Raw genomic sequence first — 28000 nt, forward strand, 5'->3', positions numbered from 1 at the left:
CCAATGACAACGGCTGCACCGAATACTGCTGGTGCCTGGGGCACCCTTGAAACACCTTTAAGCACTGAAATGTAAGCCAAAATATATATTCTGAGAGGTTAAATTCAATGCTTGTGTGATGCTGATTTGTCGAAACTAGCCTAGATACCCTTGCAACAATGGGATTTGACACCATGACACCTGTACAAGCAGGTGCTATACCGTTATTTATGAAAAACAAAGACGTCGTTGTTGAGGTAGTATATCAACATAGGAAGGAGATAGAGAGAGAGAAGAGCGAAAAAGAGTTGTGGTTTAAGACTGACTATTGTTCAAGGCTGTTACTGGCTCAGGCAAGACACTCGCCTTTGTCATTCCTATTATAGAAAAACTGTTACGACGAGAAGACCCACTAAAGAAAAATCAGATTGGTGCAGTTGTAATTACGCCAACTCGGTAAAGCGAATGGAGTGACTATAAGTGTTTCTATAGATGGTTTTGCCAGTTTCCTAACCCGGGAAACGTATTTGATAGTGAACTAGCGCAACAGATTCATTCAGTGTTTGACTTGTTTACTCGCGACCATCCACGAAAAGATCAGCTCACTGTTGGCCTTTTTATTGGCGGCACGACATCACTCTCACAAGACGTCGAACGATTCCACAAATCCGAACCACGGATACTAGTCGGCACACCGGGTCGACTCGAAGAACTCTTGAAAAGCGGCAAACTCGTCAATACGAAAGAACTCGAAGTCCTCGTCATGGATGAAGCCGATCGATTATTGGATATGGGTTTCTCACAACAGCTAAGCAGCATTATCGCACAATTACCCAAACAGCGACGCACAGGTTTGTTTTCAGCAACAATGACCGATGCCATCTCAGAACTCGTTCGAGCAGGTCTCCGTAATCCAGTCCGTATCGTCGTCAAAGTGCAAGATCTCGTACACAACCAGCAACGTACACCAAGCACGCTCCATATCAATTACATCGTATGCGACTCCGATCAAAAACTCCTTCAGCTTGTGCGATTACTAGAAAACGAGACAGGACAAGATCAGGGTGCACGGAAATTCATTGTCTATGTCGCCACATGCGCCTGCGTCGATTATTTCTACAAGCTGCTTTCCAAGTTATTAAAGGAGCGCATGCAGGTTTTTTCGCTACACGGACAGATGGATACAAAGCGACGGACGGCGACATACACGAGTTTCACACAACTGCCCCCGGCTGCACCTGCTGTGCTTTTGTGCACAGACGTGGCATCCCGCGGTCTTGATATTCCTGACGTGGACTATGTCGTTCAAGTAGATCCACCGCAGGATCCCAAGGCATTTGCACATCGTGCAGGTCGTGCAGCACGTGCTGGACGACAGGGCCGTGCCACTGTCTTTTTGTGTCGTGGACGAGAAGAAGTTTACGTTGATTTTCTGAAACTTCGTAAAGTGCCCATGGTCCGTGCGCAATACCGCCTTGCAGACAACACGACAGTTGATAATAAGCACACCGAGGTGGATCCAGAGAGTGGCGAAGAGAAAATCGTTTCGGAACGTGTAGATCAAGACGACAGCAATGTGGACACGTTCATTCAATCGCTTCGAAAAATTGTCAAGGTAGATCGCGATATGCATGATCGAGGCATGAAGGCGTTCGTGTCATGGGTCCGCTCCTACTCCAAGCACGAAGCCAGCTATATTTTCCGTATAAAAGATCAGGATCTCGGTCGCGTGGCGACAGGATATGGTCTATTAAAATTACCAAGAATGCCCGAACTTCGAGATGCAAAGGATGTTACATTCAAAGCGGAAGAGATGGATTGGGACAAGTACAAGTACCTTGACAAGAATCGAGAAGCAAAGCGGCAGCGAGAAGCTGCAAAACCACAGAAGCAGCAACCCGCTAAACCGAAAAAGTACGTTCAAAATATCTATTTCGAAGAAACGGCACTGTTGTTCTTATGATCAAGTCTATTATAAATACGATAGATCAAATGAAGCTTGGTCAGCAAAACGCGATGCAAAAGCACGAAAAGTGGATCGACGGACCAAGAAGGATCGCAAAAAGGAATTCTTGAAAAAACGAACGCATGAAGAAAAGGAACAAGCAGAGGATGATAACGACGACGGAGAAGATGACTGGAATGAGTTAGCAAGGGAAGAGCGGATGGCTAAAAGGGTCAAACGCGGTCGGATGGATCAAAACAAATTTGATGAAATGTTTGCCGGTGATATGGACCAAGACGAATAGCAATAATAAACGGGATTTTTTGTTGTTCACCATACGGGACATGTCATTACTTTATCAATAACTTGATCAAATACTTGGCGTTGTTGGGCCATATCTTCTACTGGTTTTAATGCTATGCCTAACAGAACTGGTCGTTTTTCGTGTGGATTCATGGCTGCCACTGTTTGCGAAATTGACGACGCGTACAACATGTATAAATCGCTTTGACTGCCCGAGGATTCGCCAAACAGGAACTGCGACGTCGTTGGTACAGCAGCAGGGTTGCTGGCTAGATGGGGTGCAATGTCAACTGTTGTTTTGATCTATGAATTAAAACAAACAAGGGAAAGCGTGCCAACATTAATATAGAGAGTATATACCTTGTTAGAGGTAAAAGCTTATCTGTCGTTTATTACCAGACTACCGATTCTGCCATACTGCGTTACAACAACAAAAATCTTGTCGGCAAAGCCGGTGACGAGGATCTCGGTGTGGTGACCATGCACGACACATGCAGTTTGTTTATTATTCAAAGGGAATCGAACGTCATCCATGATTACTTTTTCTAAAAAGGTACAGAAAAGAAGGCAAGTGTATAAGTGTAGGAAAACGGGATAATAAAGAAAGAAAATGGAACGTGTATATATGCGGTTTTCAGAGAGGGAGGAAATTTTAATGATCATAGGCCAAAATGGTGCCGAGCCATTTTTCGACGTCAGCGACATCCATCTTCTTACGGGCGGCATAGTCATTGATTTGGTCCTTGTCAATCTTGCCAACGGCAAAATACTTGCTCTGCTCGTGAGCAAAGTAAAGACCACTGACACTGGAAGCGGGTTCCATGGCGAGTGAGTCGGTCAAGATCATGCCAGTCTTCTTAGCGATATCACCAAGCTCCCACATGGTCGTCTTTTCAGTGTGATCCGGCTGCGAAGGGTAACCAGGAGCAGGACGAATACCTTGGTAACGGACAGCAAACATATCAGCCGAAGAAATACTTTCTTCCGATGCATAGCCCCAGTCATTCTTGCGCACTTCTTCGTGAAGCCACTCTGCGAAAGCTTCAGCAAAGCGATCGGCCAATGCCTTGGCCATAATGCTCGAGTAGTCGTCGTGGTCCTCTTCAAACTGTGCAACGAGCTCGTCACAGCCGAAACCCGTGGTCACGGCAAACATACCCAAGTAGTCGGGCTTGCCTGATTCTTTGGGAGAAATGAAATCAGACATGCAGTAGTAGGGCTCGTCATTCTCCTTTTCGGATTGCTGACGCAAGCCATAGAACACAGCCTTGACCTTTTCGCGCGACTCGTCTTCGTAGATTTCGATGTCGTCGCCGTTGCTGTGGGCAGGATAGAAACCGACAAGACCTTCAGCGCGCAAGAGTTTCTTGGAAATAATTTCCTTGAGCATGCTTTGTGCATCTTCAAAGACACGCTTGGCTTCAGCGCCGACGGTTTCGTCATCAAAGATCTTGGGGTAGCCACGGTTCGGGTAACGGCCACGAAGCTGGAAGACTTGGAAGAAGGGATTCCAGTCGATATGGCTGACGAGCTTCTCCAGAGGGACATCCTTATACACCTTTTCGCCCAAATACTTGGGAGCGTGCACTGGCGGGTTCAGGCCCCAGTCGATACGGAACTTCTTTTCCCGGGCAGCATTGATGGACAAAATGCGTTTCTCTTCCAAACCTTCATAGTATTCCTCTCGCAGCTCGGCATATTCTTCCTTGATATCCTCAAAAAAGTCTTCGCGTCGAGCATCACTGATCAAAGCAGCCGCAACAGGGACACTGCGAGAAGCATCCAAGACGTGCACAACAGGATGCTCATATTGAGGAGCAATCTTGACAGCAGTATGCATCTTGCTCGTTGTAGCACCACCAATAATGATTGGAATGCTGAGGCCAGCCTTTTTGAACTCCTTGGCAACGATCACCATCTCTTCTAGCGAGGGCGTAATCAAACCAGACAGACCGACGAGATCGGCTTTTTCTTCGATAGCGCGTTTGATAATGACGTCGAATGGAACCATGACACCCAAGTCGACAACTCGGTAGTTGTTACAGCCCAGCACGACACCAGTAATGTTCTTGCCGATATCGTGCACATCACCCTTGACGGTGGCTATGACGATGGTACCGTTGCCCTTGGCTTCAACGCCACCGTTTTTTGCCATATCTTCTTCCTTTTCAACCAGAATGTAGTCGATCAAATGAGCGACGGCCTTTTTCATGACACTATATACCAATTATTTCTTTTTATGAGCACACTAACATGGAGTACCGCTCCCGAACCTAAACCGCAGTAAGCCTCCGCAAACTTACCGAGCAGAACGAATGACCTGGGGCAAAAACATCTTGCCCTTACCGAACAAATCACCAACGACGTTCATACCGTCCATCAAGGGTCCTTCAATAACGTTCAAGGCTCTGGGGTACTTTTCCTTGTCCTGACGCGCAAGCTCGGTATCTTCGAGGATAAACTTCATGATACCCTTCACAAGGGCGTGCGTGATACGTTGTGTGACAGGCCAAGAGCGCCATTCTTCTTGATCCTCATCCTTCTTGGCGTCCTTAGAATGACGTTTGGCATAATCCAACAGTTTCTCGGTAACTTCAGGATCCCTGTTCCAGACCGCATTTTCACACAACTCCAACAAGTCCTTTGGAATATCATCGTACACGGTCAAGAAACCGGCATTCACGATACCCATATCCATGCCAACCTTGACAGCGTGGTACAAAAAGACAGAGTGCATGGCTTCACGGACCTTGTCCATACCACGGAACGCGAACGATAAGTTGGATACACCACCGCTGATCTTGGCACCAGGCAGGGTTCGCTTGATCTCACGACAAGCATTAATGAATTCGACACCATAGTTGTTGTGTTCCTCCATACCAGTGGCGATGGTCAAGATGTTGGGATCAAAGATGATATCGTAGGGGTTAAAACTGGAAAGGAGGTAGAACCATGAATTTAGTTTTCATCTCTATTGAAACTTTGGTTTTCCACCAATTACACTTACCCAACCTGGTCCACAAGAATGCGATACGAGCGAGTACAGATCTCAACCTTGCGGTCCGCTTCGGCAGCCTGACCTTCTTCATCGAACTATATACAAGATATCATCCTGTATCTTAACATCCCGTAACATCTCGTCGTGTCTCCGACGCATTACCCATTACAGTGACAAATTTTAACAAGAACTTACGGCCATGACAACAACAGCGGCACCAAAGCGCTTAATGAGCTTTGCCTTGCGGATGAAATCCTCTTCACCTTCTTTGAGCGAAATGGAGTTGACGATACATTTGCCCTGTGCGCACTTGAGACCGGCTTCAATGACGCTGAATTTGGACGAGTCGATCATGAGTGGCACGCGCGAACAATCAGGATCGGAAGCGAGCAAGTTCAAAAAGCGCGTCATTGCAGCATGACCATCCAACAAACCCTCGTCAAAGTTACAGTCAACCACCTGGGCACCGTTTTCGACCTGAGCACGCGCAATTGCCAACGCTTCTTCGTATTCACCCTTCAAAATGTGTCTGCAGAACTTCTTGGAACCAGCCACGTTACAACGTTCGCCGACGTTGACAAAACCAGTGTTCTCATCAACACGCAACACTTCAAGACCTGAAAGAATCATGACGTCGCGGTTGTATGCAGGCTTGGGGCGAGGGCTGTACTTGCGACAAACATCTGCAACAGCCTAAATATTACAAGCAAGTGTGAGTAAACCTGTGATCAGTTGTGTTCAATAAGAGAAGTATTTACCTTGATATGTTCGGGAGTGGTACCACAGCAACCACCGACAATGGTGACGAGACCTTCCTTGGCAAAGGGCTCGACATTCTTTGCCATCTGTGCAGGAGTTTCATCGTACTCGCCCATTGCATTGGGTAAACCCTAAACGAACGAACGGCAAAGGGCAAAACACACGTCAAGATCAAAATACACAAATATGTCAAACAAGTAGCACTTACCGCATTGGGATAACAGATGATGTGTGCATCTGTGAAGCGACTGATGTTTTGGATGAAAGGCTTCATCTGAGGAGCACCCAAAGCACAGTTGAGACCAATGGCCATGGGATTAGTGTGGCTCAGTGACGTGACAAAAGCTTCACCGGTCTGACCAGACAAAGTACGACCACTCTGATCCACAATGGTACCGGAGATAAACACAGGCACCTTGGGTCGTCTATGTAGTATATCACGTCATTTCCCGAAATTAAAACCGGTAATCCTTTCCATTTTTTGGGTTGTTGTTTAAACACTTACTGATCCTCTTCCATCACCAAGTCAATGGCATAGACGACAGCTTTGGCGTTCAATGTATCGAAAATCGTTTCAACCAACAAGATATCGGAGCCACCATCCAACAAACCACGAATCTGCTCGGAATAAGCAACGACAAGCTCGTCAAAGGTAACGTTTCTAAAAGCCGGGTTCTCAACCGAAGGTGAAATTGAACATGTTCGGTTCGTAGGACCGATGGCACCGCAAACAAAGCGCGGGATGCCCGTAGCTTCAGTGACCTTTGGAATTTTTTAAATTTTTACTTTAATTATAAAATAACTTTTTTGGTGGTGGTATGCCCATATGATAAGCCCAAAAACTTACATCTTTACAGGCACGCTTGGCCAACTCGGCACCTTCCTTGTTCAAACGATATGCATATTTCTCCAAAGCATAATCAGCCTGAGCAATTGAAGTTGAACTGAACGTGTTGGTTTCCACCATATCTGAACCGGCTTCCAAATACCAACGGTGAATGTCATAGATAGCATCGGGTTTGGTCAATGTCAACAAGTCATTGTTGCCTCGTAGATCACGAGTGTGATTCTTAAATTCCTCAGCTTTACAAAAAGAGAGAACAAAAAAACAGAATGAGAAGACAAATTTTTCAGACTTGAAAGGGCTACCACGTTTAGCTTTGAATGTGGACGACTTACCGCGAAAGTCTTCTTCTTCTAATTTGAGACGCTGGACCATGGTGCCCATGGCACCGTCCAAGAACATAATACGCTCGGTAAGCGTGTTTTCCAGATACTTGAAGATATCTAATTGTTAGTCGTATTGTTTAGTTAGATTGGAGCGCGCCGTTTCTAATCAATTTTTATGGAGTGAGTGGCCCTACCTATCTTGTCCGTCATGGTTGGTGTGGTGGGGAAAGAAGAACAACAAGAAATGTCTTGTATTGCGCAAATGTGATACGATCCAATCGGCGTCGAAGGAGATTGACTAAAAGATTGACATCTACATTTTTTAAGATTATAACTCCACTCTCCACATTCGGTTACTCCGCGCACAGTGCAGCATTGATGTGGAAGGAAAATAGGCGCTTTACATTATCATGAATGGCTGATGGTGATAATGTGGTGGTTCGGTACATTTACTCGGTACTCTGATCAAATGCCGTGCAAGGCATCCTCACAAATGTAAACTGCGGAGTGCTAGTTGACACAGGGTCTCACGCTCATGTTTATGAGAACCCCCTTTCTTTTTTACAGTTCGAAACAGCTTAGCAGGATCCTTTTTTTTTCCTTGTTTCTCGTATTTTTTTGACGCCCATTTTCTTTCTTTCTTTCTTCTTCTATAGCGTTTTCTTGTAATACTATTTACTAGCTCTTATTATTGTATTTAATTTCATTAATGGAAGAGCCAGCTCCATTGTTACCCTCCGTTATTGACCTCAAAAAAAAGAAAAAAGTTGAAACCAAGTTTGTTATCGGCTTAGACGAACACACCACGCCGCGACCGCCGCCACCTGAAGGAATCACCAACTCAGCAGCAACAGCAACAGCACCACTACTACGACGGCAGCCACCACCTCATCGTCACCATCAACATCATGTTAAGAGGCGGACAGCAGGACGAATGCATAAAATGACCAAAGCTCACTTGAGTGACAGTGAAGCAGACAGCAGTAAACCGTCTATAGCAACCGTTGCTATGCGACGGTCTCAGTCGCAACGGTCACTACAGCAACAAGTACAAAAACGAAGGTGGTCACCGCAACAACAACAACAACAACAAAAGACATCGCCATTAGAAACAGATGAGCAGCGACGAAGAAGAAGCAGTGCAAGCAGCAGCAGGAGCAACCCAGCACTATTTGTATCACAACAACAAATGGCTGCGCCAATCGAGCAGACGTTCAACGCTATAGCCAATAATCTCGTGTCTCCTAACGGGGCTGCGTACCCGGCGTGTGTGCATGCAGCAGCAGCGTCTCCCGTTGTCTCCTTGCCTGCGTCTCCACAGCGGTCATCCTCCTCCTCCATAGCGAAACATGTGCTGCGGTCGCAATTTATCAGCAATGATAGTAGTAGAGGTGATGGTGCTCAGCATCAGCAGCAGCAGCATCAACATCAACATCAGCATCAGCATCAACAACAGAAAGAGGAGGAAGGGGAGGGGGAGGAGAAACGGCCGCCAGCATACATTGCTCGGGAGCTGGACCGGATAGACCGAGAGTACCAATGTCTGAAACAACATCGGGACCCAATGATGGAAAGTCTTGTACGGTGTATGCGAGTCATCCGCCGATCAGCACCACTCACGCTGCCTATCCACCAGCACTTCAATCGAACCATGTCAACCTCCGCTATCCCCTCATCATCATCATCCAAAGCACTGCATTCGGGTCATCGGCAGGCTGCCGCAGCACTTCGTCGTCGACAACACCATAATCAACAAATCATCGCCAATAGTGCTAACGGACAACAGCGACTTTATTCCTCAGCAACAACCCTTGTCGCCGCCTCAGGTGAAAGTAACACGTCGCACGGAGGAATTCTCAGTGCATTGTGGGACCGTATGCTGCAAAGTGTCAACTAATAATAGCAGTAGAAGAAGTGTGTTCAGGAGTGTTGTATATATATTATTTCTTTTTCATTCTCGTAACAGTAGTACGCAAAGCTGTACATAGCAGACCATGAATATACATTGGCTATCCATATATATCATACCTCTTCTGGTTTACATCGCTATGTATCTCGCCTTATCAAAGGAAGGAGGGGGATATGCGTCGGGTCGGGCCTGTTGGTTTGACTTGTTATTCTGCTATGCTTTTGACATTTTGCACGCGACATCAGGAATGGTGTAACAGAAACAGGTGCAGTATGTACACTCACGTACAAAGTGAAAGCCCTGCATCAGGTCTCCACTTATTATGTAGAGCATATATTCCCCAATCCATCTGTCCCTCACCAAGTAATAGCAGACTGTTTTCCCCCATCCCCACATTCCTCTTTCTGATCGACTTTTTTTTAAATCCCGTGACAAGGAAAGTGTGGGGTCGGCTTTTTATTTTCTCTCGCACGTGTAAATTTTTTTAGTTTCATGCTGGTCCCCACACACACACACACACACACGCACGCACGCACACCTTAAAGAAGTCGGTGTGTCTTTGAGAATTTCTTGATTTCTTTTTCTTTTACTTTCCTTTTTCTTGACTGCTGAAATAATAAAAAACTTAATTTAGCAATGGCTGTAGCTCGATTCACTGTGGAAGTTCCTGAAACGCTCGAATACACCTCGTTAGACACCATCGAGGATAGCGTAAGCGTTGTCCGTAATAACTACATTACAGGTTTTTTTCTGTCGTTCCCAAACATGATCTCCGTGACGCATAAACATACCCAACGACAACGCCTAATCTTTTTTAATCTAGGGAGACCGCGCAACATGTACTGGCGCAAGTTCCAACTTCATCGTCTGCACCAGTTGGTCAAGGATCATGAAGAAAAGTTCTATGAAGCCCTGGCGAAAGATATGGGCAAATCTCGGCATGAAGCTTTGATGGGCGATATCAGTCCATTGCTCGAAGAATGTCTTTATTTTCTCGACGTAAGTCTCTCCCACATTAGTTACCAATGTTTCCTTTGCAAATATGTTTACTTATGAGTGATATTCAGAATATCGAGAAATTGGCAAAGGACGAGAAAGTGCAGCCGCGTCAGATCACGAACCGATTCGATCAATGCATCATTCGCAAAGATCCCTTGGGTGTAGTGCTTATTCTCGGTAAGTTATGGCTGCACCACTACCCTTTTTTTTCACGCTTTGAGAATTGGCTTCAAGAAATGTCATGTCTGACTTTAGCTATTTCGACTTAGGTTGCTGGAATTATCCTGTTCAGGTAAAAAAACACAAGTCATGTGCCAAGATTTTCTTAATTTATGCTCTAACGCGCTTCATGTATTGCTATTAGCTTCCGCTCGTTCCTCTTGGTAAGTAAAAATACCTTACATACGCTTTGATGAGTTAATACTAATATATAGCATTCAAACACTATACCAGCCGGTGCAATTGCAGCTGGCAATGCTGCCATCATCAAGGTAAACGTTCTTTACTTAATCTTACTAGACGCTATGACACCTTCTTGTTAGGTGAGCTTCCTAAATCGTTGGTGATTGTTTTCATCACAGCTGTCCGAGACTGCAGTTCACACCTCTGCGCTCATAACGAAACTATTTCCAAAGTACATGGATATTTCCTGCTATCGCATCGTGAATGGTGGTGTGCCCGAGACGACGGCCTTGCTCGAGTACAAGTTTGACCATATCTTCTACACCGGCAGCTCTACCGTCGCAAAAATCATAATGACTGCTGCTGCAAAGCATCTCACTCCAGTCACGCTCGAATTGGGCGGCAAATCGTAATGTCATTACTTTTAGGATTAAGCCTAGAAATACAATACTTGTTTACTGACGTTTACTTTTGCAACAGACCCGCTGTCATCACGGCAGACGCCAATATAAAGACTGTTGCCAACCGTGTTGCATTCGGCAAATTCTTTAACACTGGTCAGGTAAGAAGAAAAGAAATGCAAGGCTATCGTTACACAGCATGAACAGCAACATGTCCACTGACATTATGCTTACCTTTCTAAATATATAAAAAAAAACCAGAGCTGTGTCGGCGTGGACTACGTGCTGATCCCCAAAAACAAGTTGGAGCCATTTGTTGACGCTCTCCGCAAGACAATCACCGACTGGTTCGGCGCCAATCCAAAAGAGTCCAAAGATTACGGTCGGATCGTTTCGGTCCGACACTTTGATCGCATCATGGACCTCCTGGACCGTCGGCAAAGCGGCAGCATTGTTATTGGTGGCGACACGGACAGAGAGGCACGCTACATTGCGCCCACTGTGGTAACAAATGTAAGCTTTAACGATCCTGGATTGATGACCGAGGAAATCTTCGGTCCTATTTTGCCCATCGTTACATACAACGAGCTTGAGGATGCCGTTGCCATGATCAAGCGCCAGTAAGTCCTAGAAAAGCCCCGATTATCCACATTTTCAATAGTACTTAGCAACAATGATGGAATCATGCTATATACAGGGAGCCTCCATTGACCGTGTACGTGTTTGCCAACAAAAAGGAAGACCAGCGAAAGGGTAATTAAAAGCAAAAAGAGTAATTACAAAGTTACATATGGCTCATCACAAGGGTGGTTGCACTGTTGCTTTTAGTCATTGATTATTTGCCCTCGGGTGGTGTGTGCGTCAACGATACATTGATGCAATTTGCCGGTAAGTTTTAGACTTTTGCGCTGCTATCTTCGCCATGTCGCAGATCTGACACTTGATAAACAAAAAAATTAATAGAATTCTCGCTGCCATTCGGTGGTGTGGGTAACTCGGGCCTCGGAAAATACCACGGAAAGCGTTCCTACGAACTCTTTACGCACGAACGTTCGATGCTCATCAAGAAGCAACGGTTCGAATTCTTGATGCGTGCTCGCTATCCACCTTACTCTGCGCACACGCTCAAGCTGCTTCGGGCATCACTATTATCATCCTCGCTTACTACCAACCGCATCATCTACAAGCGAGGCATCAAGAACACATTCATATTCTTCTTGGTGATCCTGTTTTTCTATATCAGAAAGCGGTTGTTGTAATGAACGGAACTCATGTCGTACAGGTTTTCCCACGCGTGCAGCCTGTCAACAGGTGCGCCCATTTTTTAATTTTTTTTAAAACACAGCAACGTATAAATAAAGGAGAAACTCTACTCCCGCTGGTTCCCGTCTTTCTACTCTGTTCTTTGTTTACTTTTTCCCTTCTTCTTTTACTGCCGTTGCCATGACAAACGCCTGTTCACGTTTCATCAAATCCAAGAACGTCTCTGTGGTAGGCATTCCAATCAATGCTGGCCAACCACGAGAAGGCGTCGAAAAGGGTCCTGCCAAGCTCATCGAATTCGGTCTCTTGAACCAACTCGAAGAAATGGGATGGACTACTGAACACAAGGATAACGAAAAACTCGTTGCCAGCCTCAAGCCTTCAGACGATCCTGATGTGCTCAATCTTAAACAGCCCAAATGGGTCTCTGCAGTCACCCAATCTATCAGTGAACAGGTCCGTCAGAGTGCAATGGACGGCAAGTTTGTTCTGACGCTGGGTGGCGACCATTCTCTTGGCTTGGCTTCAGTCTCTGGCATATTTGCAGCTTATCCCGACGCATGTCTTATCTGGGTTGATGCTCATTCTGTAAGTCCCCTTTTTCTTTACTGCTTGCGGTTGCGTCGACACTGTAATTTCCACTGTTTGCAGGTACTAAAATTTGCACTTATGATCCTGGGGCTCGATATAGGATATCAACACTCCTGCATCTTCTCCTTCGGGTAACATTCATGGATGTCCGATTGCATTCCTTACCGGTATTGCCGAAGATCATCCAGATTTCCGGTGGGTCAAGCCCTGCTTGGATGCCCAGCGACTGGTGTATATCGGTTTACGTGATGTAGACGTCGGTGAAAAGAAAATCATCAAGGATCACAATATCAAAGCGTTCTCGATGCATCATGTGGATAAGTGGGGTATTGGCAAGGTGCTCGACATGGCATTAAACCATGTTAACCCAGACCGTAACCGGCCTATCCATCTCTCTTTTGATGTGGATGCACTAGATCCATCTGTTGCACCTAGCACAGTAAGTCTCTCATTTACCCTGGTCGATCAATTTGATTTCCTGATCTGCTCCAACCCTTGTTACTTACTCATCTACCCTTGACGATTATTAACACTTAGGGCACACCTGTACGCGGTGGATTGACGTTCCGTGAAGGCCATTACATCTGTGAAGCCCTCGCAGAATCCGGATTGCTGGTTTCGGCCGACATTGTCGAGGTGAACCCTGACTTGGAAGATGAAAATGCTGCATTTCAGACCATTCAAGTGGGCTGCTCTCTTGCTCGCTGTTGCTTAGGCGAAGCATTGTTATAGTAGCGACAACAGAAGCCTATTCTTTCATGCATCCCTCCCCTCCACCGTCTCTTTCTCTCCAGTTCAAGCATACATTACCTACATTCTACTATCATCCTTTGTTTTCTAATCTATCGTCTGTAGGTAGTTATAACTACATATTGTGTGTATAGATAGCCACCGCCCCGTGTTTTCTTTTTCTCTTACAATACCACCGTATAAATATGCGTTTTCAGTTACTGCTTAGTGCGCATTGACGTTGCACAGCATTTTGCTTGGGGCTGTCTGTCCGAATTGAGCTCGCTTTGTATTATGTGCACAATTGCACATGTTTAAAACTATCGTGTCTGGTTGCGTGACTAAAATTGCTCTCGGTATATTGCTAGCCTGCTGCTCTTCATTGTACTATTATAAGCCAACGTGCCATTCCCAAACTGCAAACTTGCACATCATACACCTTTGTGATACATAAAGTACACAGATCGATATCATTTTATGACATTAAGATATATATATATTACAAATATGATAGTGATGATGCTTCTAAAAGCCACCACAACCCGAGAATCGGGGTACTATAGCTTTGCAGCAGGCAAAGCGACCTGCTCAGTCCAACTATACGAGTCCTTGGACAACGCATCCATCTGGAGAAGCTTTCCTGCAGCCTCCCAATTGTTCTTGCGCCGCTCTTCAATGCCCGCAGCCTCCAGATCATGTCCGCAGAGTTCAAACACTTGGGCCGGAGGCACGGTTTTTCCAGATGTCTTTTTGAACACCAGCTTGCTTACAGCATAGCATGCAATATCGCCGTTTGGCAGGACGAATCGGTGCTGCAGCCACATCCACTTTTCGTTCCACGTCCAAATGCGTGTCTGGATAGTGTAGTTGCTCAAAGGTGGGATCTCCTTTTTGAACACGCACATCACGCCTGCGTTGTGACAAAACAAGTGATGATGCGGCTCCATCATGACACGTGGAAGGACGGTGTAGAGGATATGGATCCGTCCAAAGTCGAGATTCTTGTTGTACATGCTGACAGATGCAAAATGTTTTGTGTTTTAATTTCCTCACGCTTCCCTTGAAAGCGTATCATTATTCTGCTATAATACCTATTGTTCTAAACCACAAAGGTTATAAGTATTCGATGGACTTTAGCTGAGTGATCAACGTGAATAAGGGTAGTCATGTACCATGTGTTGGTTGTAATCGATATCGTCGTACAGGCATCGATGTTCTTCGGAAACGACAGTGAAAAGGGCTATGTATAAAACAGTGTGTAGTCTCAGTTGTAAATGCGATATAATTCCTGAGATTCACGTTTGACGTTTACGTTCAGGCTTTAGCTTGTTGGCTTTGGCACGCTTAATGACAGTACGCAATAGCCACCATGAGCGAAAGGTGTATGCTAAAGGCAGTGATTTAATATGAGTCAATAGCAGTAAAAGCGCTGGCACGCCAATGGCGGCTGAGGCTGTGGTCGCAGTAGACGGCATTCGGGTGGGTGAAATGAGTGAGAGGAAGGAAGGGGAAGGAAAGAGTTGGAGGGAAAGAATATCAGGATAAAATTCTCGTGTGCCAGCGAAAACAAATGCACATGAAAAGCTATGAGACGGGTCAAGTCACCACCACCTAGAAAAGCAGTTTGTTGCCGCGCTCCGAGCTCATACGGAATGATGACATGCTGGTGGGTGCAGCGGAATTTGATCTTAAGAACCGTCGCATCGCTGCAGACAGCCGACTCGTCCTTTTCCAACAGGAACTTCTCTTACTCGTTTTCTCCTCTTCTTTTTTTTCCCGTCTTCTTTTTTCCAACTTCCTCTCTACACGTTTTCTCATGGCCAAGGTTTTTAATGAGAACGAAGCATTCGAACTGCACAAGGCTGCAGTGATGCGCGATTTCGTCGCAAAGCCGAGACTTGGTGAGATGGCATGCCTTGCACGTTGGGCACATTCTGAAACAAATATGATATGAGATGGACACTTGACTCAAAAATTTAAAAAAAAAACTTGTGTAGATTACCGTACTGTCACTGGTGTCAACGGTCCTCTTGTTATTCTCGACAATGTCAAGGTACATGTGTCTTCTTTTTTACTCTCGTTGTTGATTATGCTCTAGGTGGCAATGGCGTCCCTCTTTTTTTTTGGCGTTTCAGCTTTTCGGAGAGAGGGGAAAGGAAGGAGTGAGAGAGGGCGTTTTGACACGCTTCCGGGGAAACGAGATAGCTATTCCGGAAACACGCATCCCCTTTCCACCCCCCCCCGTTTACTAAGTCCTATTCCATTTGCCCTTTGCACAGTTTCCCAAGTATTCTGAAATCGTAGACCTGACGCTTCCTGACGGCAGTGTCCGTGCAGGTCAGGTTTTGGAAGTCCAAGGAAAGAAGGCCGTTGTCCAGGTAAAGCGAAAAGGCTGGTTGCGTGGAGTTACCAGGAAAATGCATGTCCTTTTAACAATGACGATGATGATGCTCTAGGTTTTCGAAGGCACTTCGGGTATCGATGCAAAGGCAACACACATCTCGTTCACCGGCAACACGCAACAGATCCCTGTCTCTGAAGACATGTTGGGTCGTGTCTTTAACGGTTCCGGCAAGCCCATCGATAAGGGTCCCAAAATTTTTGCAGAAGACTACCTTGACGTGAACGGTAAACTGGACGTCCTAGAGAGAAAAGACAGAGAATGTGGATAGAAGGATTCAGTAAGAAGATACTTATGCGTTAATCTTACAGGTTCCCCCATCAACCCCTTCTCGCGTGTTTATCCCGAAGAAATGATCCAGACTGGCATTTCCGCTATTGATACCATGAACTCCATTGCCCGTGGACAAAAGATTCCTATTTTCTCTGCTGCTGGTCTTCCACACAACGAAATTGCTGCCCAGATCTGTCGACAGGCCGGTTTGGTCAAGCCTACCAAGGATGTCCACGACGGTCACGCAGACAATTTCTCCATTGTCTTTGGTGCCATGGGTGTCAACATGGAAACTGCACGATTCTTCAAGCAAGACTTTGAGGAGAATGGCTCCATGGAGCGCGTCACTCTTTTCTTGAACTTGGCTAACGACCCTACGTAAGGCATATCTCTGTGTTTGTATGAAAAAAAAAACCATGCCTTTTATCTTAACACAATTCTTTGTGTCAACTAGTATCGAACGTATCATTACGCCTCGTCTTGCCTTGACCACTGCCGAATACTACGCTTATCAGCTCGAGAAGCACGTATTGGTCATCTTGACTGATATGAGTTCATACGCCGATGCTTTGCGTGAAGTGTCTGCTGCCCGTGAAGAAGTGCCAGGTCGTCGTGGTTACCCCGGTTACATGTATACTGATTTGTCCACCATCTATGAGCGTGCCGGTCGTGTCGATGGCCGTAACGGTTCCATTACCCAGATTCCCATCTTGACCATGCCTAACGATGGTAAAACATCATAGCCCAACTCTACTCAAGATTCTATTTTCTGACCTGGTATTCGTCTTCTCTAGATATCACCCATCCTATTCCCGATTTGACGGGTTACATCACTGAGGGTCAGATCTTTGTCGATCGTCAGCTTCACAATCGTCAGATCTACCCACCTATCAACGTCCTGCCATCTCTTTCCCGTCTTATGAAGTCGGCCATTGGTGAGGGCATGACAAGAAAGGATCACGGTGATGTGTCCAATCAGCTGGTAAAGTGTTATTGAAAGCAGCGTACTTGGGGTCATGCGCATATTTATGGTTTTCTCACATGACATGTATATCGTATAGTACGCCAAATATGCCATCGGTCGTGATGCCGCTGCCATGAAGGCTGTCGTTGGTGAAGAAGCCCTCAGCCAGGAAGATAAGCTGTCGCTTGAATTTTTGGAGAAGTTTGAAAAGACGTTCATTGCCCAAGGTAAAGATTACTTGCAATATTAGATCTGCTGGGAAAGTAAAAGACTTGTTGAACTGACTAAACATATCGTTGTTACTGCATTCAGGTGCCTATGAAGCAAGAACTATTTACGATTCGTTGGACCTTGCCTGGTCGCTCTTGCGTATCTTCCCCAAGGAGTTGCTCAACCGTATCCCACAAAAGGTGCTTGCCGAATACTACCAGCGCGATCGCAAGGGCAAGCGATCCAAGGGTGTGTTCGACACGACTGAGGATAACGAGTAAAAAAAACACTACAACCAACAAATTGTAACAATTTCTGTATAAAAAGGAAGGATTCTTTTTTTTTGTTTTTAATGTTTGAATGGCCAAATGATATATGCTACAAATAAGAGGAAAATGATTACTACACTACTACAATTACAAAGTCCATTCGCATGACTCTGGCTTCTCGAAAGCCATAGCTGGCTCTCGTTTCCGTTTGCGTTCAATCTCGGTTTTGAAAAACTAGAGAAAATGACAGAAATTGTCTTAGTATACACATGTGTTTGATTAAAGATGACTGTCGAAAAAATGCAGACATTACCGTTGAATACGTATGATCCATAAAATCTTCTAGGTTATACTTTGGTTTTAAGAACTTTTCAGAGAAAATCTTGGCGAGTGTAGAGACATTGGCGTAGTAGTGTTCGGACAGAGTCTGTATTTCCCAGAGGGATGATTCTAAGGCCTTGGTCTCGTATGGATTCTTTTGGTTGAAATCATATGGGTCTTCTGCTTCACCGCCAGCATCGTTCTTGTGGATCAGCTTCATACAGATAGGATGGCGACGCAGGAGATTGTAAATGAAGGGGATGATGATGACACTTGCTGCTGGTGGAGCGGTGAGCGAGAGACGAGCAAGACGCTTGATGAATGCTGCAATCATGTTTGCAGGTAGTAATCTGATCACATAACGGCTGTCAGATCCAAAACAGTTCCAAGACACTCTCCTATATTCAGTCGACTTACGTAGATGACAAAAAGATATCAAGTAACCGGAAGAATCTTGACCGGTACTTTACGTGCATGACATCGCGGTCCAAGAGTGTATATAATTTGGGATAGAAATCAGGATAGTCCCTACGTATAACGATCGTTGTCAGTCTTCCAAAGTTCATTCATGTAATTCCATGTAATTACAATAGCGGCTTACAGGTTGTATTCGGTGATGAGAACGAAAAGACCATTGAGAGCCAACAAGCTAACAGATCCGCCTGGATATCAGTGTATACATTAGTTCATATGTCATATGAAACAAATCAAACGTTATTATCCGCTTAAGCACTTACCAACATTGTACGAGTCCGTCAAGAAGTCCATTAGGAACCGTGGCTCTCTCAAATGTGGCAGAATCCGTTTGTGCAAGAACAAAAGTGTCTTTTTGTATATTTCCTCAGTCAACGGCAGCTTCAGCAGCGCAATCCAGCAGGACTGAAATGCACGTCTGTGATGATCGAGCTGAAGCACCGGTGACTTTTTCTTGTCCTTCTTCTTGGATGTCTTTTCCGTAGACTCCTCCTCTTCTTCATCCGACACCAGACCAGAGTCACCCAGCAATAAAGCATCTTCATCGTCGTCATCACCGCCACTTCTCTTCTTCTTTGCAGCAATAGCAGCCTTCAGATCAGCGGTCTCGATATAGAACTCGTCAACCTCGGATTGTTCCGTTGGCATGGAATGAATGTCTTGGACAATACTAAACACATTCTGTGCCAAACGTCTCAAATCGGCTGGCGACTTGGTCTTCTCGAGTGCCTTGGTCATGGTATCGGCAGCATGTCGATAAAAGTGATACCGCAGATCATCATAGGCGTTGGCATACTTTTCCACGAATTCCTTGTGTAACGGCGTGCTCAAGTTTTTGTTCCACACCATAGCATAGACAATGGGGTGAAGTTGATCGTTTGCGACCTTGTTGTTGTATTCACTCTGTGTCTTTACCAACGTCATGAGGATCTTGAGTGCAGGCACTTGAAGGCCCGGTTCGTCGTCGGATAAAAGCTGCCGTAACCGCTTGAGGTAGTTGGTGAACTGGGTTGACAACCACAAGGTGACCTTGCCGGTGGCTGACGAAGGATCGCTTGGCGGATCGAGATCGCCGTTCGTTAAAAACCGAGAAAAAACACGATGAAGCGCGTGGATAGCAGCATGAACGACTTGTGCATTGTTGCTGTTGTTGTTTACAATGTCAAGGAGCTGAACAACGTTGTTGAGATTTGACTTGTCAGACAAACTGGCTTCGAGTGATCTGATCTTTTGTCGAGTTTCTTTGAAATTGGCAACGCCCTAAAAATATGTTGATAACCATTGCAAAAAGAAATTAGAATTTCCGTTTGAGATGTTATATCACAAGGAAAGTCATTCTCTCTTATATTACCGATCCGGTGGTCGTTTTTCTCTTTTTAGCTGGTTGAGGCATTTGGTTATGCTTTTTGTTGTCAGGTTTGAAGAGAACGAATAATCGAAAAAAAAATATACATAAAAACAGGCTCAAACCCCGCAAACACAATCAAAATTTTATGCCACGCTTAAAGAGCATTACATTGTAAGGTACGTCAAATACTACTGAAATAGCCACTACTATTACACTAACAGTTGATTCAATTTTGATGGCATAAAAGTTAAATCATCCAGGAATATTTATGCCTTTCTAATCGTATCATCACATCTAATAACATCCTCGACCGTTTGCTTTCGACTTCGACTTAGTATCGTTAGGTCCATTGTATGTTCGAGCCATCTGTTACCTTTATATGTGAAATACGTAGACGTCGTATTTGAACCGCTGTTTTATATTACATCTTTGTAGGAAGAAGACCTGTAATCGAATCTGTGTCCTTCTTTATTACGGAAACATTACTTGATCACCATGACAGAAGGACAGCAAAGATTAGCAATTGAGATAGGTTTTTACACATGTGGATGAATGTTTTATGAAGAGATGTATCACGGTCTAAGAAGAAATGGCAAATTAAAGTACAAAAAAGAAAGAGGTAGAAGGAAAGCAAGGGATGGAGGAAAGAGAGAAATGGAGGGATTATTAAGCTGCAAGCCATTTGTTCATGCAAGAAAAGATTGTGAAATCTAGTGGTTATATCTTTATCAGTGTCCTATTCCATCGAAAGCATCCATTTAAACAATAGCTTACCAAAGTTATCATCAACATTGCAATGGCATTTCTTTTGTACGTTGCGATCGAGGGGGCAGTGCATGAACGGATCGTGGCGATAACCGATATCGTCAAAGAAATGGACTTCAGCCTTGTTCAGGAACATGGCTACAGCGATCGAGTGAACCGGTGCATCTCCCCATCTAGATAAGAGCCGCTTTAGTAAGCGATGCACCACCAACATCTCAGCCTATGTTGTAGAAACAAACCTTTCATAAAAGAAGCCTCCAGCCTTGTCGAGGTAGTCAAAGTAAGCAGAATACTCAGGGCCTCGCAGAAAGTTGAGATCGCCAATTTCAAAGTTGCTCCAGAAATGGCACAGATTGTACGTCTCTCCACCGTTTTCAGAAACGAACCGAAGCAAATTGTTTTTGGGTATGAGATCGGCATGCTCCTTCATGAAAGCTTTGGTCGTATCCCACAAGGTCGGAATTGTGCTTGCATATTCGAGAAGAGAAATGGTCCAGCCTGTTTGTAATTGCAGCCCCACTTGAGTCGATGCTTTCATATATCCCATTTACTGCCTCTTGTGCCATCTGCTTACCATATTTTTTGTTGTTCTCTTGCATATATATAAAGGGGTCATAGTCAATGTCGCAGTAAAACTCGACACTGGGCTCAACACGCCTAAGTGGTAGCAAATTGAGTGAGCTGTGGTTTTTATAAATCATCCATGCATCCGATCGAGAAAGTTACCAGTAGTAATCGTATTGCTGCATCAATGGATGACGGTAAAAGAAACCGCTTTCGAATCTATTAAAGAGGTACCTAATTTAGGTTCCACTTTCTCTCGTGCGAAATATACACACTTGCCTGCACATGTGTCGGTAGGACAAGTTGTCACCGTAAATGATACCCTCTTCACCCATACGACGTCGTGCCTCATCTGCCTTTTTCACATCAATCCAATCCGGATAACTCCAGTGCTCTCTCGGAATGACGCCTTTTATTGGTAGTAGTATCAGTATCTTTGTCGTCCTACTCTATGAATAACAGCAAAAGGCATCCATACCGTATTGCGTCTTTGCAGACGTAAGACCTGCTGTCAATTCACGGAACTCCAACGTAAACTCCTCGTCGTTCAAGAAAACATAGGGGTAGTTGAACTTTTTGTTGAATCGTTCCTCAAGTTGCTGCATTGTCTTGCGCAGGGCGTCAAGTTCCGAATTTCGAGTCAAAATAACAAAGGCAGCGTTGGCACGAGTGCCGTTCTCCCATGGCCGGAGATTCTCGTCTTGATGTTCGAGATCGAAAATGACTCGTTGTGCATTATCCGAATTGCGGAAACTGATTGTGGCATCCTCGGCTGTTCCATTTTCCGCATTCAGGTATCGTAAGGGTGAAAAGTATAGGCACAGTAATAAGAAAAGGAACGCGAGGGTCAGAAATACAGGCTTACGCTGTGTTGACGAGATGACCAACATTGCCTGGATAGCCTTTGAAAATGAAAGTCGACTGTAAAAAAAAAAGGAAAGCAGGAGAAAGGAAAATTGTCTAAAAAAAGACAACGGTCGATCAATGTGGTGATAGTATTGATTCCCGAAAATAATATTCTGCGTCGATCGTTGCACAAGTGACCTTTAACGTTTGTGCCAATAAACAAAAACCCTCAATGATGATTCTTTCTTTTTTTAAAAGACAAAAAAACACATGTTTCTTCTTTTTTTTATTACTCTACAGTAGAGATTTTTAATTTGTTTTTGAGCCTTGGGCAGTAGGGTCTTGACTAGGATAGCTTGAGGAAGTCGAGCCACTGATGGATGGCGGTGCGGGTGGTTGCATGGTAGCGAGATTTGCGGAAGCTATGTTCAGATACAAATTTCTATGAGCATGGCACGTTTCGTCTCTTCTTTAAGTTGGTTAGTTTGCAATGTGAACCACTCACATGGCTTGTTTGTATCAGACTTGGGCCCCTTGGGTCGCGCTTTGCCCCAAGCGACTCGCAGAGGACGGTTCTTTATGTTGAGCCCGGTGTCACCTACCCTTTGTGCCGCAAGCTCGGCAGCAGATCGTGTAGCAAAGTTAATAAAGGCACATTTTGACCGATGGACTACAACCACCGACTTAATCTGACCGAATACACAAAAGTATTGTCTAGAAAGAACAACAAAAAATCAATATGCATACAGATAAACAAACGTTTTCAATGTTTCCCCTTTGTTTCCTCTTCGGTCCTACCTAAAATCGTTCTCTGTAATTTCTTCGTCAACTCCAGTCACAAACAACGATGCCTATTATCAACAAGAACAACAATTATTGTTATAATTAAGTATAACAACCTCGTATCAAAAAGTTTCCCCTTATGTTTACATACAATCGATTTATCTTCAGGAGGGTTCAGAGAAGAGCCAGTGGATCGCACTCGACTCAGCATCTTGTTTGCGACAGGATCGTTGTTGCCATAGTAACGGTCTTTGATGTTTTGTTGTGCAAGCTCAGAATCACCACCAGGCAACTCGTGTCTATAGGAACCGGTAAAATAAGTTCAGTTCATTTCGTCCTATACCATTTTATATTCACGCATTCTCTTAAAATCCTTCTCCATCTCCTCTCGATTCTATTTACCTGTAAGGACATTCCACGCCACGCGTACATTCGCCCTTGACAAAGAATGAACAAATGTGTGGTCGATTGCGTTTGTAATATGGCTCGTTTCGAGCTAATCGTCGTAGCATGTCCCGGTTTTCAGGTGATGCCTTTGCAGGGTCATAGTTACTTGTACTGATATCCTAGTAGCAAATTGCAAGTTAGTAACCACGTGTTGTCATAGCAATCCCCTTGCCAGCCTCTCTCTATGTCTATCTATGTCTCATATACCTTGCCAGCAATGTTTTGTGCAAAATACTGCCTATTCACATCACTGTTTGGTGCTTCCGATTCTACGTTCAATGCCTGATCTCTGACTTGCACGGGGAGACCTATTTACATTGGACATGATTTCACGTGTGTCAAAAGAGAAAAACCTCCCAAGAAAGGATCTTTGCTTCCCGAAAACCAACAAAGAAAAAGTATAAAAAGCACGTACCATACTGCAAGTCCAACACGCACGTTTGGCATACGTTTTTGAGTTTCGCACAGGTTAGACAGATTTCAGTCTTTTTGTATCGCATGTTGGTGCCCGGTAACCATCGGAACACTGTAAATGGTCTCGAGCAAATCTATGAAACAGCCGCGAAGCGTTTAGACGAAACGTGGAACATGACTGCATCAATCTATCTATCAAAAGTAACTTTACCTTGCATTCTTTTCCGTACGAATCTCTGGTCTATAACAAGCGAGCAGATTAACAATGACGTACGCAATTCATCGCACAAAAAAAGTTATAAAAGGGCAGATCGCTTACCATCCGAACATAGGGATTGTCTCCCAAGCAGGTTTCGCAAACAACTGGAAATTCCTGAATTTCAAAATAAGAACATTATTTATAATCTTACAATGCACAACTTACAGAATCTTCCCACTGCTGCTTGTTCGGATCCGCTTTCTGGTTACTCATTGCTCAATGGATCGATTCGATAAAGTAACGGAGCAGCAAAAGGTCAGCGCAACTCAAATTGTCAGCAGAAAGTAGGCGATTTCTGTCAACCAATCAACGCCAATCAAAGTCACGGACACGCGAACTGTTTTTTTTCGCGTTTCGAAAAAGTACCTGTTTTCTTGTTCGCTCCTTTTTCTGGACTATTAAACACTCTTTTGACAAAATACAATGTCAAATAATCAACCTTCGACCCCCATGGAGTACGCTCCTGACACACCACTCAACATGAGAACACCGCGTGCTGCTCAGGAAATGTCGTCGTCTCTGGCCCCATCGTCGCCGGCACCTTTGTATTCGTCCGCCGGTGGTGCTCCAGCATCGCCTTCTCGCAACCCTCGCACCCGTCGATCTGAATTCTCTTCTACACTTTTGGGCGATGATATTGGATCCCCACTTGCTTATCCTGGCACACCCTTGCGTAGCGGCATTACCAACTATGACTCACCACGTACACCCAGGGCCAGTTCGTTTGTCAGAACACCCTTTTACAACAGTCAGGCTGCCGGAAGCCCATTGACGCCAGGTTACATTTCGCGCAACACCGTGTCGTCTTTGGGTGTCGGTAACAACACAGCACCTGCCGACACTCAGGATACGGACCCTTCATTGGCTGTCCGTCTCATTTGGGGTACCACCGTCAATATTCATGAGGTCATGACTTCGTTCCGTGGATTCTTGAACCACTTTAAGGTCGCTGATCGAAAGATCAAATACAACCAAGCTATCACCGCCGACGACAACGAACCCTTTTATCCTCGATTGCTTCGCAAGGTACGCAAGCAAAAAAAAAAAAAGCTAAAGAAATGGTTTGAATTGAGGTTCAAGATGTGTTTGTATGGTGGTTGATTAATATTATTTTTGTGGTTTAGATTCACGACAATCGCAGTGACTCTATCAATTTGGATTGCCGTAACTTGTTGGCGTACCGTGGCACGCACAAATTGTACGACCAGCTTGTCAAGTATCCTCAGGAGGTCATTCCTCTGATGGATCACACCATCAAGGCATACTACCTCGAGCTTTATCCTGATACGGATGAGACGGTGGAACAGATCAAGGTAAAGGGGGAAATACTCTAGTTGATAAGTTTGGGTGGGGCTGACAAATGGATATATCATAATTAGATCCGTCCCTTCAACTTGGAATCGTCGGTCAACATGCGCGAGCTTGATCCTCAAAGTAAGAAACCCTCTTTTGTGAGGAAGGAATGGAATATTGATTTGGGTTACTATTTTGATAGATGTCGATCAGCTGGTTACAATCAAGGGTTTGATGATCCGCTCTTCACCAATCATCCCTGACATGAAAGAGGGTAAATTTGATAAGCATTACGGGATGACATTAGGCATCATGGTTTTATTAACAGGGATCGGGGTGTTTGTGTGTAGCTTTCTTCCGTTGTTTGTCGTGCGAGCAAACCATGACTGTCCAAGTGGATCGTGGAAGAATCATGGAGCCCACTCGATGCCCTCGTGAGAGCTGTGCCTCTGAAAACACAATGTCGCTTGTACACAATCGCTGTGTCTTTGCAGACAAGCAAGTTTGCCGTTTGCAGGAAACACCAGGTAACGTTGCATAGGTTAAAAGAGGGGGAAACATGCAACTGTTGCTTACAGGTAAAGCGCTCTTTTTTAGACGTTGTACCTGATGGTCAAACACCTCAGACTGTGTCTCTGTGTATGTATGACGAACTTGTGGATGTGTCCAAGCCTGGTGATCGGTAAGCAATGCACAAAATGGACAGGAATGCGCCATGACGACATTATATTGATAAACCCTTCTTTTTTAGTCTGGAAATCACGGGTGTGTTCCGAAGTGTTCCCGTCCGAGTAAACCCTCGTCAGCGAACAATCCGAGCTCTCTTCAGAACCTATCTGGATGTTGTACATGTCAAGCGCACGGATGGCAAGCGCTTACAATTAGACAGAGCACTTCGCACGGAGCTGGGTCCTGAAGTGTAAGTGCTGTCAAGTTGAGCAGAGTCGAATTGTACATAAGCTAACATAAATGCTTGAAACCCCAGGTATGACGAGACTGATGAAATCGAAACTGTAAACGTGAATGACGAGCAAGATATACTGGAAATTGCGAGCAGCCCTACTTTATACGACAGATTATCACGATCGCTTGGTATGTTTGTTTCCGCAAAACGGTCTTCAGTAACTCATGGAGACTGACCTATATTACCATAGCACCCAGTATCTATGAGCTCGAGGATGTGAAGAAGGGTGTGCTTTTGCAACTTTTTGGTGGTACACAAAAGGTTTTCCAACGTTCTGGATCGCCCCGGTTTAGGTAACACTATAAAAACGGATCACATGCGCAGCAAAATTTATGGGAGACTAACGGGATCGGGAATCCTAAATGATCATCCAGAGGCGAAATCAACGTTCTTCTGGTCGGTGATCCAGGCACAAGTAAATCACAGCTGCTTCAATACGTTCACAAAATTTCACCACGTGGCGTGTATACTTCTGGCAAAGGTTCTTCGGCCGTCGGTCTCACAGCATACATCACCCGCGATCCTGACACGCGGCAATTGGTGCTAGAAAGGTATGCACACGGAAGGGCCCAAGTCTTTGGGACAGTGACCCGGGTAAACAGATAAGCGCCCAGCATGTGGCTAACATAATTTCTGTAGCGGTGCGCTGGTGTTGAGTGACGGAGGTGTGTGCTGCATTGATGAGTTTGATAAAATGTCGGATGCAACGCGATCCGTGTTACACGAAGTGATGGTAAGCTGAGAAGAACAGATTGCGGGGCGGGGATGAGACTGGCAAAGGGTTATCCAGAAAAGATAAAACTGACAGAAAAGGACAAAAGGAACAACAAACGATTTCGGTGGCCAAAGCTGGTATCATCACGACCCTTAACGCACGAACCTCCATTTGCGCCTGTGCAAATCCCACTGGATCACGATGGAACCCATCACTTTCTGTGCCGCAAAACGTGAATCTCCCACCTCCGCTTTTGTCGAGGTAAGCAAGTGTAAAACATAACACCGCTGGCGTTGTGCTTTCCTGTCAGCAGTCTCTCTTCTGTTAAGCTGACGAACGGCACTCTTTGTGTCCTTGTCGTTGCGTAGATTTGATTTGCTCTATCTCATACTGGACCGTGTGGATGAGGATGCCGACAGAGAGCTGGCTCGCCATTTGGTCTCGCTCTACATGGAAGATCAGCTGGAAACTGCAGGCGTTGATATATTGGTAAGATAAGATGAAACGTTTTTGCAGGATACATGGTGATTAGGAGGGTAATGCAGCAGTAACTAAACCCTAAGCAATAATCGCGCTGCTGCTACCTGTGTCTTTTGCAGTCGGTGGAGCGGTTAACAAAGTACATCAGCTACGCCAAAGAAAAGATTCATCCAATCCTGAGCGAAGATGCTGGACGACGCCTTGTTGACCTGTACGTCGAGCTGCGTAAACAAGGTCAAGACCGTAACGAAAGGCGTGTGACGGCAACTACTCGGCAGCTTGAATCCATGATTCGCATGTCGGAAGCACATGCACGCATGCGGTAAGATTGCATTTCTCCCTCCCTGTGGCTGTGCCCAAACACTTTTTTTTTTCTTTCCGGGAGGGTGAGGGTGAGGCAAACGAGATGACCTAATAAATAAATGCTATTTTATAATTGTTTTCTTCGCCTTAGGCTTTCCGATACGGTCGAAGTTTCCGATGTGGAAGAGGCGTCGCGCTTGCTTCGTTCAGCCATCAAAGACTATGCAACCGATCCAAAGACAGGTCGAATTGACATGGACCTTATTCTGATGGGCACCGGCTCTCACGAACGTCACTTGCAAGATGATCTTGAGCGCGAATTGCACAATCTTATCAACAGTCAAGAGCAAGCACAAACCGAATGGTCTAAGCTCCTTGCAGCCTTCAATGCTCAAAGCTCAGTGGTGAGTTCCATCTACATAATCTCTGTGCATCAATAATATGCATACCAACAACAAA

At 45.0% G+C, this 28000-nt stretch overlaps 12 protein-coding genes across 12 annotated transcripts; 6 read left to right on the forward strand and 6 right to left on the reverse strand.

Moving 5' to 3' along the window:
- Positions 1-3: 3 nt before the first annotated feature.
- BDB00DRAFT_784301 (P-loop containing nucleoside triphosphate hydrolase protein) lies at positions 4-2228 on the forward strand (the record flags this gene model as incomplete). The annotated part of the gene is made up of 5 exons (XM_053120452.1): positions 4-71; positions 140-236; positions 317-435; positions 472-1893; positions 1967-2228. The coding sequence occupies 5 exons, from the start codon at positions 4-6 to the stop codon at positions 2226-2228; spliced, it is 1968 nt and encodes a 655-aa protein (XP_052984510.1).
- A 26-nt stretch (positions 2229-2254) lies between these two features.
- BDB00DRAFT_867884 (uncharacterized protein) lies at positions 2255-2761 on the reverse strand (the record flags this gene model as incomplete). The annotated part of the gene is made up of 2 exons (XM_053126398.1): positions 2255-2530; positions 2624-2761. The coding sequence occupies 2 exons, from the start codon at positions 2759-2761 to the stop codon at positions 2255-2257; spliced, it is 414 nt and encodes a 137-aa protein (XP_052984511.1).
- BDB00DRAFT_505010 (methionine synthase) lies at positions 2751-7584 on the reverse strand. The gene is made up of 10 exons (XM_053117638.1): positions 7349-7584; positions 7164-7260; positions 6832-7067; positions 6490-6746; positions 6193-6409; positions 5984-6115; positions 5421-5918; positions 5235-5320; positions 4531-5160; positions 2751-4443 (listed from the first exon to the last, which is right to left on the reverse strand). The coding sequence occupies exons 2-10, from the start codon at positions 7228-7230 to the stop codon at positions 2880-2882; spliced, it is 3687 nt and encodes a 1228-aa protein (XP_052984512.1). The 5' UTR covers positions 7231-7260; positions 7349-7584; the 3' UTR covers positions 2751-2879.
- Positions 7585-7863: 279 nt separating this feature from the next.
- BDB00DRAFT_867886 (uncharacterized protein) lies at positions 7864-9051 on the forward strand (the record flags this gene model as incomplete). Its single annotated transcript, XM_053126399.1, has 1 exon — positions 7864-9051. The coding sequence occupies one exon, from the start codon at positions 7864-7866 to the stop codon at positions 9049-9051; it is 1188 nt and encodes a 395-aa protein (XP_052984513.1).
- A 581-nt stretch (positions 9052-9632) lies between these two features.
- BDB00DRAFT_935854 (Aldehyde/histidinol dehydrogenase) lies at positions 9633-12254 on the forward strand. The gene is made up of 12 exons (XM_053129208.1): positions 9633-9805; positions 9887-10062; positions 10131-10239; positions 10332-10354; positions 10427-10445; positions 10516-10553; positions 10644-10873; positions 10945-11026; positions 11127-11485; positions 11563-11618; positions 11694-11753; positions 11829-12254. Exons 1-12 carry the CDS (start codon positions 9700-9702, stop codon positions 12122-12124), a joined length of 1554 nt encoding a protein of 517 aa, XP_052984514.1. The 5' UTR covers positions 9633-9699; the 3' UTR covers positions 12125-12254.
- A 10-nt stretch (positions 12255-12264) lies between these two features.
- BDB00DRAFT_801774 (arginase) lies at positions 12265-13672 on the forward strand. Its single transcript, XM_053121890.1, has 3 exons — positions 12265-12716; positions 12820-13158; positions 13257-13672. The coding sequence occupies exons 1-3, from the start codon at positions 12309-12311 to the stop codon at positions 13449-13451; spliced, it is 942 nt and encodes a 313-aa protein (XP_052984515.1). The 5' UTR covers positions 12265-12308; the 3' UTR covers positions 13452-13672.
- Positions 13673-13887: 215 nt separating this feature from the next.
- BDB00DRAFT_801777 (HotDog domain-containing protein) lies at positions 13888-15182 on the reverse strand. The gene is made up of 4 exons (XM_053121891.1): positions 14761-15182; positions 14621-14688; positions 14540-14547; positions 13888-14462 (listed from the first exon to the last, which is right to left on the reverse strand). Exons 1-4 carry the CDS (start codon positions 14921-14923, stop codon positions 14006-14008), a joined length of 696 nt encoding a protein of 231 aa, XP_052984516.1. The 5' UTR covers positions 14924-15182; the 3' UTR covers positions 13888-14005.
- Positions 15183-15264: 82 nt separating this feature from the next.
- BDB00DRAFT_755342 (V-type proton ATPase subunit B) lies at positions 15265-17577 on the forward strand (the record flags this gene model as incomplete). The annotated part of the gene is made up of 9 exons (XM_053118832.1): positions 15265-15349; positions 15446-15501; positions 15728-15826; positions 15905-16076; positions 16161-16500; positions 16577-16851; positions 16917-17104; positions 17184-17313; positions 17399-17577. 9 exons carry the CDS (start codon positions 15265-15267, stop codon positions 17575-17577), a joined length of 1524 nt encoding a protein of 507 aa, XP_052984517.1.
- Positions 17578-17698: 121 nt separating this feature from the next.
- BDB00DRAFT_801783 (CBF/Mak21 family-domain-containing protein) lies at positions 17699-19822 on the reverse strand. The gene is made up of 6 exons (XM_053121892.1): positions 19712-19822; positions 18624-19620; positions 18488-18548; positions 18304-18414; positions 17879-18236; positions 17699-17799 (listed from the first exon to the last, which is right to left on the reverse strand). The coding sequence occupies exons 1-6, from the start codon at positions 19751-19753 to the stop codon at positions 17713-17715; spliced, it is 1656 nt and encodes a 551-aa protein (XP_052984518.1). The 5' UTR covers positions 19754-19822; the 3' UTR covers positions 17699-17712.
- Positions 19823-20087: 265 nt separating this feature from the next.
- On the reverse strand, positions 20088-22024 carry BDB00DRAFT_801785 (nucleotide-diphospho-sugar transferase). The gene is made up of 7 exons (XM_053121893.1): positions 21516-22024; positions 21317-21446; positions 21200-21256; positions 21048-21130; positions 20713-20971; positions 20483-20646; positions 20088-20418 (listed from the first exon to the last, which is right to left on the reverse strand). The coding sequence occupies exons 1-7, from the start codon at positions 21925-21927 to the stop codon at positions 20375-20377; spliced, it is 1149 nt and encodes a 382-aa protein (XP_052984519.1). The 5' UTR covers positions 21928-22024; the 3' UTR covers positions 20088-20374.
- Positions 22025-22110: 86 nt separating this feature from the next.
- Positions 22111-24046, reverse strand: BDB00DRAFT_801791 (uncharacterized protein). Its single transcript, XM_053121894.1, has 9 exons — positions 23952-24046; positions 23847-23900; positions 23739-23768; positions 23529-23661; positions 23321-23421; positions 23069-23232; positions 22818-22965; positions 22682-22734; positions 22111-22597 (listed from the first exon to the last, which is right to left on the reverse strand). Exons 1-9 carry the CDS (start codon positions 23997-23999, stop codon positions 22312-22314), a joined length of 1017 nt encoding a protein of 338 aa, XP_052984520.1. The 5' UTR covers positions 24000-24046; the 3' UTR covers positions 22111-22311.
- A 247-nt stretch (positions 24047-24293) lies between these two features.
- On the forward strand, positions 24294-27981 carry BDB00DRAFT_755351 (MCM2/3/5 family-domain-containing protein; the record flags this gene model as incomplete). Its single annotated transcript, XM_053118833.1, has 15 exons — positions 24294-24812; positions 24911-25099; positions 25166-25220; positions 25282-25353; positions 25430-25606; positions 25677-25761; positions 25831-25998; positions 26065-26171; positions 26234-26336; positions 26418-26594; positions 26683-26776; positions 26865-27019; positions 27127-27247; positions 27358-27560; positions 27693-27981. The coding sequence occupies 15 exons, from the start codon at positions 24294-24296 to the stop codon at positions 27979-27981; spliced, it is 2514 nt and encodes an 837-aa protein (XP_052984521.1).
- Between the last annotated feature and the right edge of the window lie 19 nt (positions 27982-28000).

Source organism: Zychaea mexicana, assembly GCF_025766255.1.
Source record: "Zychaea mexicana strain RSA 1403 chromosome Unknown BDB00scaffold_6, whole genome shotgun sequence".
Classification (NCBI taxonomy): Eukaryota; Fungi; Mucoromycota; class Mucoromycetes; order Mucorales; family Lichtheimiaceae; genus Zychaea; species Zychaea mexicana.